At 34.7% G+C, this 12723-nt stretch overlaps 1 protein-coding gene across 1 annotated transcript in view; it reads right to left on the bottom strand.

Annotated features, from left to right (window-relative positions):
- The window catches only part of LOC136033218 (uncharacterized), a 95529-nt gene that overhangs the window by 47618 nt on the left and 35188 nt on the right, over positions 1–12723 (bottom strand). Inside the window, exons 5-7 of the mRNA XM_065713928.1 lie at positions 9145–9473; positions 8157–8499; positions 286–471 (exon numbers count right to left, since the gene is read on the bottom strand). Of these exons, the coding sequence (XP_065570000.1) occupies positions 286–471; positions 8157–8499; positions 9145–9473 (858 nt within the window). The remainder of the gene's footprint in view (positions 1–285; positions 472–8156; positions 8500–9144; positions 9474–12723) is intronic.

The raw sequence follows: 12723 nt of genomic DNA, 5'->3' as shown, positions 1-12723 counted from the left end.
AACCAAATTTTGACTCGTAGAATTTGTATCTAGATAAAACACTATCCAACTCGTAGGAAGAATCCGGGAAAAATACTATCTGATTCTTTTAAAAATTTAGGATAATATAATATGGAACTTCTTCAAAGTGGTACTATTAAGACTTAAATAATCACGAGGCAAAAATCTGGAAATTCTTCAAAAATTTCGATACAAACAATTTTTAAGGTTGGACTCAAAATCGAGGAACAATACCATTCAATCCATAGGTGATAAACGTTTCAGAAATAAAAGAAAAGAAATTACCTCCCCCCTTGGAACAAGTATTACCCTTTTTCTGGAATTTAGAATCGAAGTTTCTTTGAGGCCGCTCATCTTGCCCTTGCTCACCCCATAATGGTTTTGTAGCCGGCAGCTCGCTCTGAGTATCTTCTGGAGTCGCTAGCCGTTTCGGACGGTATTCTTTCCCTGTTTTCTGATCGGTAATTGGACCTTAAACAAAAAAAAATTTAACAATAGAACAGATCATAATAATCGCAGACCAGACAATTTCTGTTAGTGTTTAAAAACTGGATTGAACCGGTGTGTTTTAAAGGACTAGAACCGAGGAAATCAAGGAAGAATTGGGTTTATAATAGGAAAAGAAACAATTTTAGCACCGTCCAATCACTAATTTCTACAAAAAGGTAAGAATTATGTTTCCAACTTTACCTGAATACACCGAGATTGGTTCGAGTGATTCCCCGGGCAAATCCTCTTACACCCCACTCACACAGGTTGGATTCGTTCCCAATATATTTAAAACAGAAGGAATTTGAGGTTGCTTCCAGAAAACCTGATGAAAAGATTTTATCCACTCTGAAAAGCTACGGTCCAATTTGAACTTTAAGTCTAACTGGATTGTTAATGTTCTCGACGATTCGTATGCAATACCTCGTTTTAGTTCCGAGGTGCACTCATGGGTGGATCTCTTAAAATTTTCATCCAAGCGTAAATTCTTTTAAATATGAAATACAGAATGGTAATACATGCTGTCAATCTAAACGTTATGTAATCACACAAATTTTAATATGGATTAAGAAAGAGTACAATTATTTCTATGGAAGAAATAAAGCAAGCAATACAAAGTGTATTTTCAGCTTTTTTATGAATCATTTTTCAACAATATATTACGTCCTAAACGTTCAAGACTGAAGCAGCTTTAATCTTTAGCTGTATGGAAATGGCAAATAGTCTAGAAAATGAAGCGCATGATTTTCCAATTTAGAATGAAAATACTTGTATATTTATGATTTTCTAGGTCACCTTTCAGAAAATGATAAACTTCAAACTTTATATGCTTAGATGAAGCCCTGATCACTAGGGACCCAAAACGAGGTACTTAGTGTGCCAGACAGATTAGAAACAAGTTCAGCGAACGTTCTTGTCCTTGGAAAGTTTGACAAATTAGAGTATGGAAAGAGTTGGTATGACAAGTCTAACCTGGGAAATCAGTTGCCATTTAATGATAATTTATTTATTGCTTTTATGAAAGAAATGAAGTTTAAAATAGAAAAGGATGTTGAGAAAAATAGAAAATAACTTGTTCGTTCCTGCTATGAAAGTAAGAAACACAATTTGCAAATTATGACAGAAACATTTTAAGGTAGTCATTCTTTTGGCAAACACATTCACTCAATCAATTTGTTATCACAGATACTGGTGAATTTTCTCTTATCTTTTTCTACCCGTTCGTGACGAAGTTTCCCTTGTACGTTTTTTTTTTTAATTCTTATTTTTCTCGACTTGTTTTAAGGCCCATTGGAAGCTTGAAATTTTCAAAATGGTAAAAAGCAAGAAAGGGACACGCAAAGCAAGGGATAGGGATGCCAACAAAGATAGGGATACTCAAAAAGCAAGAAAGGGATGCGATTTTTACACTTACAATCATTATTATGCACTTTTTCCTCTTACAACAAAGATAATTGACATATTAAACCAGTGCTGAAGATAATTAAAGCACAATTAGGCCTAGAACACGAAAGTGGATAATTAATTGGCTTGTAGCCCTAAAAACAATAATTGATGCTAAGTATGAGAAATTTACCACCAGCGGAATCCCACATAACAATTCATATAAATTACCTTCAACAAAAAAAAAACAAATAAACACGAAGAAACAATTAATTAAGAAATCAAAACGAGGCTGACTGTCACAAGTGGAAAAGAAACAATGAAAGACAAAGCTCATATTTCAGCAAGGATCTCCGCCAAGCCGTCCTCAGCGCTCAAAAGAAGAACCAAAGGATATACTAAAAACTAACCTTTTTAAGTCAGCCGTAACGACACAGAGAAATAACTGGAACAAAAAATAAGCCAAACAAATGAAGGACGATTCAAAAATTAGATTCATTTTTATGCGCAATAGTCACTTCTATTTTGAAACGCGGGAAAAACCCCTTGGATTGCAATTTTTATAGACCAATTACAGTTGCCTGCTATCGAAGTAAGGTATTTGAATATATTCTTCTGCCAAATATCAATACAAACTGTGACCTTGATGTGAATCAGTTCAGATTCAAATCACGTGCTGGTTGTCAACATGCTCATCGCGCATTACCTACTCTATTACAGGATGCTCAGGCCAAAAGTCACGAACTTCAGATTTGTACGCTTGACTTAGCGAAGGCATTTCATTCTGTTTGCCACGCCCAGCTTTGGCATTCTCTCGCTATATGAAGAGTTAATTCTTCAATTATTTTATTGCTGCGTTTTTGGTATGGTGATCAAACAGTTCGTGGTAACGAACTGTAGTAAGGAGCGACCCGGCTCAATAGCTACCAGAACTCTAAAAAAAGGGGGTTTTGATATCAATAGCTACATCAAAAGAATCGCATTTTAATGCTGATTTTAAATATATAAGTTTAATCAAGTTTAGTCTTACGCATCAAAAGTTACGAGCCTAAGAAAATTTGCCTTATTTTAAAAAAATAGGGGAAAACAACCCCTAAAAGTCATAGAATCTTAACGAAAATCACACTATCAGATTCAGCGTACCATAGAACCCTATTGTAGAAGCTTCAAGCTCCTATCTACAAAAATGTGGAATTTCGTATTTTTTGCCAGAAGACAAATCTCGGGTGCGTGTTTATTTGTTTGTTTGTTTTGTTTTTTCCCCAGGGGTCATCGTATCGACCAAGTGGTCCTAGAATGTTCCAAGAGGGCTCATTCTAATGGAAATGAAAAGTTCTAGTGCCCTTTTTAAGTGCCCAAAAAAATTGGAGGGCACCTAGGCCCCCTCCCACGCTCATTTTTCTCCAAAGTCAACGAATCAAAATTTTGAGATAGCCATTTTGTTCCGCATAGTCAAAAACCATAATAACTATGTCTTTGGGAATGAATTACTCCCCCACAGTCCCTGGGGGAGGGGCTGCAAGTTACAAACTTCGGCCAGTGTTTACATATAATAATGGTTATTGGGAAGTGTGCAGCGTTTTCAGGGGATTTGTTTTTGGTTTTGGGGGTGGGGTTGAGGGGAGGGAGCTATGTGGGAAGATCTTTCCTTGGAGAAATATGTCATAGGGGGACAGAAATTCAATGAAAAGGGCGCAGGATTTTCTAAAATTACTATAAAAAAACAATGAAAAAATAAACATGGAAAAGTTTTTTCAATTGAAAGTAAGGAGTAGCATTGAAACTTAAAACGAGCAGAGATTACTACGCATATGAGGGGTTCTAAAAATACTTTAGCATAAAGAGCGAGGTATTTAGGAGGAGATAAATATCTCACTCTTTATGCTATAGTATTTTTTAGTAATTTCAACTATTTATTCTACGGCCATTCGGATTCAGTGGTCATTCTTAAAGAATTGAGACAAAACTTAAGATTTAGCGTAAAGAGCAAGGTATTAACGAGGGGACAAACCCCCTCATATACATAATAAAAATTTAAGAATATAAAAGTTTGTTACGTAAGCTAATTCTTAAGTTACGTATATTTTTACTAATAAAAACATTCGTTAAAAATTAAAATTCATAGTTGCCTTTTTATGTAACCGAAAAATTGCAGGGCAACTAGGCTTTCCCCACCCCTTATTTCTCAAAATCGTCCGATCAAAACTAAGAGAAAGCCATTTAGCCAAAAAAGGAATTAATATGCGAGTTTCATTTTAATAATTTATGTGTGGAGAGCCAATCAAACATGCATTAATTCAAAAACGTTCAGAAATCACATAAAAAACTAGTTTTTTAAACTGAAAGTAAGGAGCGACATTAAAACTTAAAACGAATAGAAATTACTCCGTATATGAAATGGGTTGTCCCCTCCGCAATCCCTCGCTCTTTACGCTAAAGTTTGACTCTTTGCCACAATTCTGCTATTTAAAACAATTAAAAGCTAAAGTACCTACTTTATTTGCCTCGTTCTTACCGTAATCACGCCATTGTTAGTAAATTCGGTGCTACGGATATTACCGAGTCATATGAAAGATCAAATGTCGTTTTAGCTGATAATGCTGTTTATTCTGTAGGTTGTTTCCACCCGTTAATTAGATTGTTTTACCGTTAGTGACTGTGCACTATATTTGTGTATTTTGAAGTTAATTTATTGTTTCTTTTTTCCCAGTACTCCACTTGCTGTGTTTTGAAGCGGGTTAAAAAATACACTAATTGTCATTATTATTGTGCAAGAAATCTTTCCCTAAGCCTGTTTGTGTTAACACGATCACTGAGGACGGCTTGGTGGATGTCCTTGCCGAAATATCTGCTTTGTCTTTTCGTTGTTTCTTTACCACTCCCCTCATTTCAGTTTCGACATTATTTTCATTTCCGAAATTCATGTATAGCCAGTGTGGTCTTGGAACATATTTCCCTCATAACAACTGTACTCGACTTTCAAATGTCAGGACTTTACCTCCAATTTCAAGACTTGTCTTTCAAATGTCAATAATAAATTTATCCTAGGAAATCACTTGGATTTCAACAGCAGGTTAAAAAAATACATATCAGAGTTTACACAACTTTCACAGTTGTGAAACATAATAATAAATAATAAAGGTACATAATAATAAATAAATAATATAAATAAATAATAATATAAATAAGAATAATATAAATATTTATAAATAATATAAATAAATAATATAAATAAAATAATAATATAAATAAGTAAATAAATAATAATAATAATAAATAAATAAAAAACATAATAATAATAAATAATATAATAATAAAAAGGGTAATAAAAAGTTACAACTGCTGCAACGATGATTATATATTTCTATGCAACAGAGTTTGCTAATTCCAAATAGCCTATAAAATTTTTATAGTACAAATTAACCGATGACGTTATTTGCATAATAACATGAAATTGTTTTTAGGAAAAAGATAAAACACTCCTTACACTGCGTTAACCTCAAACGTGGCGTAATTTAATTTTACATATGATCTATACTCCATGGCCTTAAAGTTATTTTTTTTTTTTCAAATTTCAATGCTTCAAGAAGGAGCGCCCTAAATCAAGACCAATGTCTTCGTATTTTTATGATATTGCCCAAAATTGCAGGGGTTCATTTGTTGTATTTGCTTTCAATAATTAAGTATTTAGTTCAACCTGAATAAAAGGCAATTATTAAATTAAACACATAAAATTACCAACACTTGAAACTGTTCAATTCGAAAATGCTTTAAGGAAAACACCAATCGATTGTTAGAGCATAAGATCTGGGAGTGGGGGTCTTACGAAAGCGGCTGTCCCTCCCATACACTAGATAATTAGCTTTCATTCAAATTTTTAGCGCCGTCTTTTATTTTATTACCAAAAGTTTTTTTTTTAGGTTAAATTCACTGGATTATAAGTAAGTAAAAAAAAAGCTGAAACTATATAAACAAAATTCCCTGAGAGAATACCAAGAAAGAAACTAGTAGAATCTAACCAAACATGACTTCATTTTCGGTCGCCAAAACCAACTATGACCTCAAAATAACGACGAAGACAACACTGCCTTATTTCGTCAATGCCTTATTCAGAATTCGCGGAATTTATATGACTAATAGCTGTCTTGAGCGGAATACAAAACAAAACTAAAAAAAAAGAAAAAAAAAACTAACTCACCAAGAAATTCTTTGGTAAAATAACAATACACTAAAACTATTTACAGTCTTTTAGTTTATAAAAGGGTCTATTTTTTATCATACAGTTTCAATTAATGCTTTAATTTTAGGATTGACCAGCGTCGTTTTTATCATTTTAACCCCTTGATAGAATAGTGGTTTGATGCTCTGCTTGGAAATACGGGCCGCAGAGGCGAGAGGGGGGGGGGTCGATCCCGCTGCCGTGAGTTTAGACGGTAGGATCAGTTTCTGCCCCAGTGAAAAGGACCCAGCAACTGAGGTGTCGATTCGACATCTGATGCATCATCAATGGCTCTGATAGACTTTTACCATATCCTGATCAGTCTTTATCGTTTTAAATAATTGATTAAGATCATAAGTGGACTTTCTGGGTTTTCTTTAACTGTGAATAAGGCCTGGATTAAAGAAAAAATATATATAAAATAATTAGCAGAGAAGCAGTACGGCTTCCCAGTTTTGGTTAATAACAAAGTATTATTACAACCCTAACCAATGGAGTGCTATATCCGATGTGTCGGCTTTATGCATAAATAAATAGAAATTTACGCCAAGTAATGAAAAACCTTTAGACAACAAATAAAAGGGGTAAAATAACAAGAGAGAAAAGACACAATGAACCTAACCAACAGAAGCCAAAAAACCAAAGTTACAACCACAGCCAATGGATTGCAGAGGTCTATACATCGACTTAGCGATTTAGGAAAACTTAAACTAATACCCTATATAAGAAAGATGATAAGAGTGTGGTAATTATATAGGCATTAGCTCGGTTTCTGTAGGAAGCAAATTACTTAGTATGACGATACTTTTTAGACTTGGGAATTCTGTAGATAAATTTTCAAGAAAAGAACAGTGCGGTTTTAGGTAGAAGAGATGATGCATGGACCAAAATTTCTCCCTTAAATTAATAATTGAGAAGAGCTCGAGTCATCCCCCCTTCGGTCATTAGTTTTTAAGACTATGAGCTAGCGTTTGACTCAGACGATAGAAGAACTATAGCGAATGTCCTATCCTTGTATAGTATACAAGATATGTGCGAGAATAACATTGCTGCGGCTTAGATCGGAAAGACGTTGATAGCTGGTTTGGTATTGCGTCCTAAAGATATCGACAAAGGGAGAGCATGGACTCAAATGCGAAGTCAAACTCTCCTAGACAGAGATTATGCTGATTAATTAAGCACCATAGATGACAATGTTAGCAAAATGAAAGGTTTTGAGAGCTCAGAACGCAACAACAGACTTAAAAATTATTGTTAAGAAGATTAAGTCACTTGCACTGGGAATAAATGAAAGTAAGAAAGTGATGCTGGGTAACGATAAGAATGATCAAGAGGATAGCTTCACTTACCTGGGTAGTATTATTGGTAAAGATGGTGGATTAGGGTGTTTTTCACAGTTGAAGAAAGTTTGGAGGAATAGGAAAATAAGTCTACGACTCAAGATTAAGATATTGGAAGTAATGGCCAAGAATGGCTCTGAAACGTAGGCACCCCAAAAGACGGAATAGGATTTATTAGATTTTTCGAGAGGAATTGTGTATGGATTTTTTTAGGTACCTGTCTGACTGACCGAATTCCAAACAGTAAGCAGTACAGGAAAATGTAGTTCTATACAACTTTTTAGGTGTACCATGAGAAAAAGGTTTGAGATGGCTAGGACGCGTTCTGCGGATCGAGGATGACAGATAGGCAAAGATCGTTCATTTCAGCCAACCAACTAGGACCAAACAAAAAGCAGGTTGACTCCAAATAGGGCGGGATATAGTTGCAAGGAAGGATTTAAGGAATGTGTAAAAAGGGAGGTCTCAATTATATTGCGGTGGAGGAGTGCGTGCAGCTGTTTTGGCCTAAGGCACCTGTTAGAAGTAATAGCAGCTACATTATACTAAATACTAAACAGCTACCAATCAATATATTATCTTTGAGCCTTACTCAGGCTTAGTTTTATGCTTTACAATTCGTCCCTAGTCGTGAGGGCAAAAGTAGCTTAAGAATTAAAAAGGAGGATAAAAAAAGGATCTTCTTTAGGTATTGTAATTCGAAGAAAAGAGAAACCAAAACTCACCCAGTCTACTGAAGACACTTCCCTTAGGGTTTTGTTTATAATGATGCTGCGACAACATAGACGCAATTGGCTGATTTTTAGGATCTTCTGAAAATACACAAATAGCGATGTTTTCATCCTGCTTTACTATTTGCAGCTCAACAGATTTGTCAACAAGTAAAGGACTCAATTCGTCGCAGGTGATAATGGGAACATCGGCGTCAAATTGGAATAGGTGACCAAACGGCTTCTGATTCCAGTATTTCATAGACACAGGACTGAAAACTTCCGATCGGTCCACAGTCAAAAAATTTCCGTAGTCAATAAACATCACCTCTACATCTTGTGCTATTTCTTTGAGAACCTGTAAATAGAATAAGTGAGTTCACAGCTTAAATTTGGATGCCTTGACCTATATGATTTAATCCCATCCAACCTCTGTGGATGTATCTAGGATTCTTGTCTTCTAACTAGGAGATGATTATGGCAAAAACATAAAATCGCGAAGAAAGGAAGAAAACGAGGACAATGAACAACCAGTGAAAAATAAAAAAATTATACAAGTATTTCGGTCAAGACCTCCGCTTGACCGTCCTCAGTGCAGAATAAAACTGATAAAAATATAAAAAAACAAACCTTAAAACGAAATACAAAACTGATATTCCCAAGATTTTCCAAAAAGAAGAAGACAAATTACAAGAAAAAGAAAAATACCTGATTTCCTATCCATGAAATTTAAGTTTCAATTTGCCAGAGACAAATTCAGTATTCTTAGGATATTTGCTACCATGCTAGTTCATATCTGAGAAGACATAGCAAAAAAAAGACTTTGTTGCCCCTTTATATTTGTAATGTCCAAGTTAGGGAGGCCCCTGCGTAGCTCATAAGTCGAATTTTTGTGTAGATACCAGGTCTGACAGATTACAGCAAAACACCAGTGAAAAGGTGACATACTGGTAACAGATACTTCACAAAGAGAGATAACAAATATTCAATTTCATTCACATACCTTAGCTCTATAGTATGCATTATCTTCTGGAAAGCGTACAACAGCACAGTCACCAATATGACTCTTCACATCAGCATAAAGAAGTGGGGGATTGGTAAGTGCTTTATACACATCAAGGAGTTCACACTGCATATTGTCCAAGTTTTCATTTGAAAACCGTTCTAGCTGTCCAAAAAACTTATTTTCCGGGAAAACCAGCATACACCATACTGATTCTACTTTATTTAAAGTCAAGCGAGGTGGATTGCGGATAGGCTTTGATACTGCCGCTCTTATTCCAGGTTGAGGTGTAAGTGCATGCACTGCCAATATTTGACTAATTTCTTGTCCTAAAAAGAGAGAACATACAAACATAACATAATAGAGGAAGACTAAAATTAGAGTTCATAGTAACTATAAAATACAGACCATTAAAACTACTAGATACAGTCCAGAAACACAATTTCCGCAATGCCTTCCCATTGCCAACAGATAAAACGCGAGGATAACTAGAAATGTGTAATCTTGGATGCTTAATATATCATTCAATCCATTAGAAAATTTAAAACCTACCCAATAGCATAGTCCGATGGCTTCACATTACCCATCCCCCAGAGAGAGTTTAAATTTAGTAATGCTGAAAGGATTCCAAATTGTGTTTCAGTTATGATACCAAACCCGACTTCACAGATCTGATGTCGGCGCAATCCTCTACGATTGATGGTCCTGTGCCATATACAAATTTGTATCTACATTTTAGCATTGGACTACCCCTAAAGGAAAATTTTCGCAGTGTTGTTGCTTTATTTGATTCTCAAATTTTCCAGTCGAATATTTCAAGAGTACCTACACGTCGCATTTTGAAATTTTTTTCTTTTAGGGTGACTTGAACCGTGTTCTTTAATATATTCTTATCAGTCGGAGCTCTAACTTCAAAAATTACGCAAATGTATAAATTGTTCTGTTCATACAATGTCTGCTACTGCTACCATAAACAACTCACTACAGGACTAGCCGTCTATAATTAGCATAGCTGTGCGTACTCCTTCGCAATCTATTTAAAGTTTCAATCTTTACCCACTTACACAAAGTTCCGTTCTCTTTTTAAAACCTCTTCCCACGCGTTTCGTGCACGACCTGCATTTTTTTCACCTAGATGGATGGCCAAAAAGCACAAACTTTGATGTCATCCTTCATACACAAAACGTGGCCTAACCCTCTGAACCTTTCAACTATTTATAGTTATTATCCAGTCAACCTCAGTAGCTTTAAATGTGCCCAAAGTGCCAAATATATCACTTTGAAATTCTACCCCATCCGGTGCTAATCTTGATTATTTTTCAAGTCTCCCAAGAGGTCCCCCCCCCTTTTTTCTTTTCCGAATCGTGACCCCATTACAGTCTCAGTCTGCTAATTGTTTCTCAATCTCGTTCCCTTTTTCTACTTCATCTCAGTCCTTATTCCTTCCCTAATTTCCTTTTATAATATATATATATATATGTATATATGTATATATATATATATATATATATATATATATATATAATATATATATATATATATAATATATATATATATTTAAAATATATATCCATCAGAAAATATATATCCATCAGAGCTTATTCTTGAGCCTAGTCATGGCGCTGGTCATGAAGATCATTTCTTAGATTTAAATATTAATATTTGTGATAATAATAAATTAAGTTTTAAAATGTATAATAAAACGGATGATTTTGATTTTGAAGTGATCAGTTTCCCATTCCCTGAAAGTAATATACACTCAAATATCACATATTCAGCGTTTTTCTCACAGTTACTTCGTTATGCAAGGATTTGTAGTAATTATATTGATTTTAAAAATAGATGTAAAATCTTAAGCCAAAAATTGATATCAAGAGGTTTTTCTGCAAATAAATTAACTTGGATATTTAAAAAATTTAGTTTTCATTATAACGAACTTTTAAATAAATATCAAAAGAATTATCTAGAAATACTTCAAGAAATTTTTAACTAATTTCGGAGGTTCGAGAAATGTTGTCACAGCGCCATTTATTTTGAATTGTGTTTCTAATTGAGCGGAATTTTTTAAAAATTAGCCACATGGTAAAGATGAATTCTATAATTGTTTAGTTCATTCAGGTTTTTTGCAATGTGTTAATATTTGTGATTTGGTAAAATTTATAATATTTAGTTTACCTATTGTTGCTAAAGGGAGGGATATATTAATAGGATAAGCTTGTTTTGGTTTTACTTGGTTGTTTTACATTTGCTGTTTTTTTTTTTTCATAGGCATGTATTTTGGGGGTGATACCTGACGCGGGGATGCCATGGATATTCTGTGGTAGCCACAACACTGTGCTGGGTAGAGAATTTAGAGTGGCGAAACCCTATATAGGCCAGTGTATTCTCCTGATGAGCCCTTATGTTGGGTGTTGCCTCTGAATTATTTGTCTATATTATTTTTTCTATTGTTTGGTAAATGACGACTTATACTTATTGACGACATGACTGCCTGTCCATGGATTATTCTTTATGGTTGATTGTGTGTGGCTATGCTGTTTGACCTATGTGATTGTATGGATGAGTAGGGTTAAGGCCTCATTCAAGTGCTGGTCTATATTAATCACTAATTTAGGAAAACAGTCTTCCTTTTCTCCTTCTGTCTCTTTTTTTTTTTGTGTGTGTGTTTGTGCTGTAGCATTGGTGATTTCTCTTTTCATGATATATATATATATATATATATATATATATATATATATATATATATATATATATATATATATATATATATATATATATATATATATATATATATATATATATATATATATATATATATTTTTGATACGAGTTTCTATATTTTTTACGTCCTCTTGCTACAAGAGAGGAGAGCTCATTTTTTTGGCCGTTCTGAACCTAAGTATTAAAACAGATAAAAAACAAAATCCAAACTTTGATACTCAAGTCCCAGCTGTTTTTGGGTCTTTGGATGAATTAAACTGAAAGACTTGGTATATATTTAGCAGCTGGCCTCTCCAAAAGGAAACACTAATATATTCTGAAATCTACTTTAAACTTCTTGGGTGTGTTCTGTATAATTAGCGAGTACCCAAAGAGCTTTATGAGTCTAATACAGTTTAGGGGCCTCCCCCAGGACCTTGCCGTCAACTATTCCCACGAGATGTAGCCCCCTAGAGGAAATGATAGCCTAGTAAACGACAAAGCATTCACAAGGGATTCTGATTAGTGGATAATTCTTCTGAGCCTGGTCTGTTTTGACGGACGTTTTCGGGCTGAAAAACCTCTTCCTAGCTAATTTATCTACTATGAGTTGCCTCCTCGTAGTAGCATAATATTTGTAGGCATGAATATAATGAGTCGGAGGGAATAGGCTTAGGACTGTCTGTGCAGGATTTCGACTCTTATTGATAGAAGAGCGTCGCCAAGTACTGAAAACCATGTTGTGATCAAGATGGGCCCAGGATTGCCCAAAAACTCCATTCATATTGGAGGTCCCAGGGACATCTTGCTGCCCGGTTCTAAACTAGCTTAAGCGCTTCGGTGTAGACATGAGAAGATATGTTGATCCCCGTCCTGCAC

The sequence above is a fragment of the Artemia franciscana genome, chromosome 11 (assembly GCF_032884065.1).
Source record: "Artemia franciscana chromosome 11, ASM3288406v1, whole genome shotgun sequence".
NCBI classification, from domain to species: domain Eukaryota; kingdom Metazoa; phylum Arthropoda; class Branchiopoda; order Anostraca; family Artemiidae; genus Artemia; species Artemia franciscana.
This window is presented reverse-complemented; position numbering and strand designations above follow the sequence as displayed.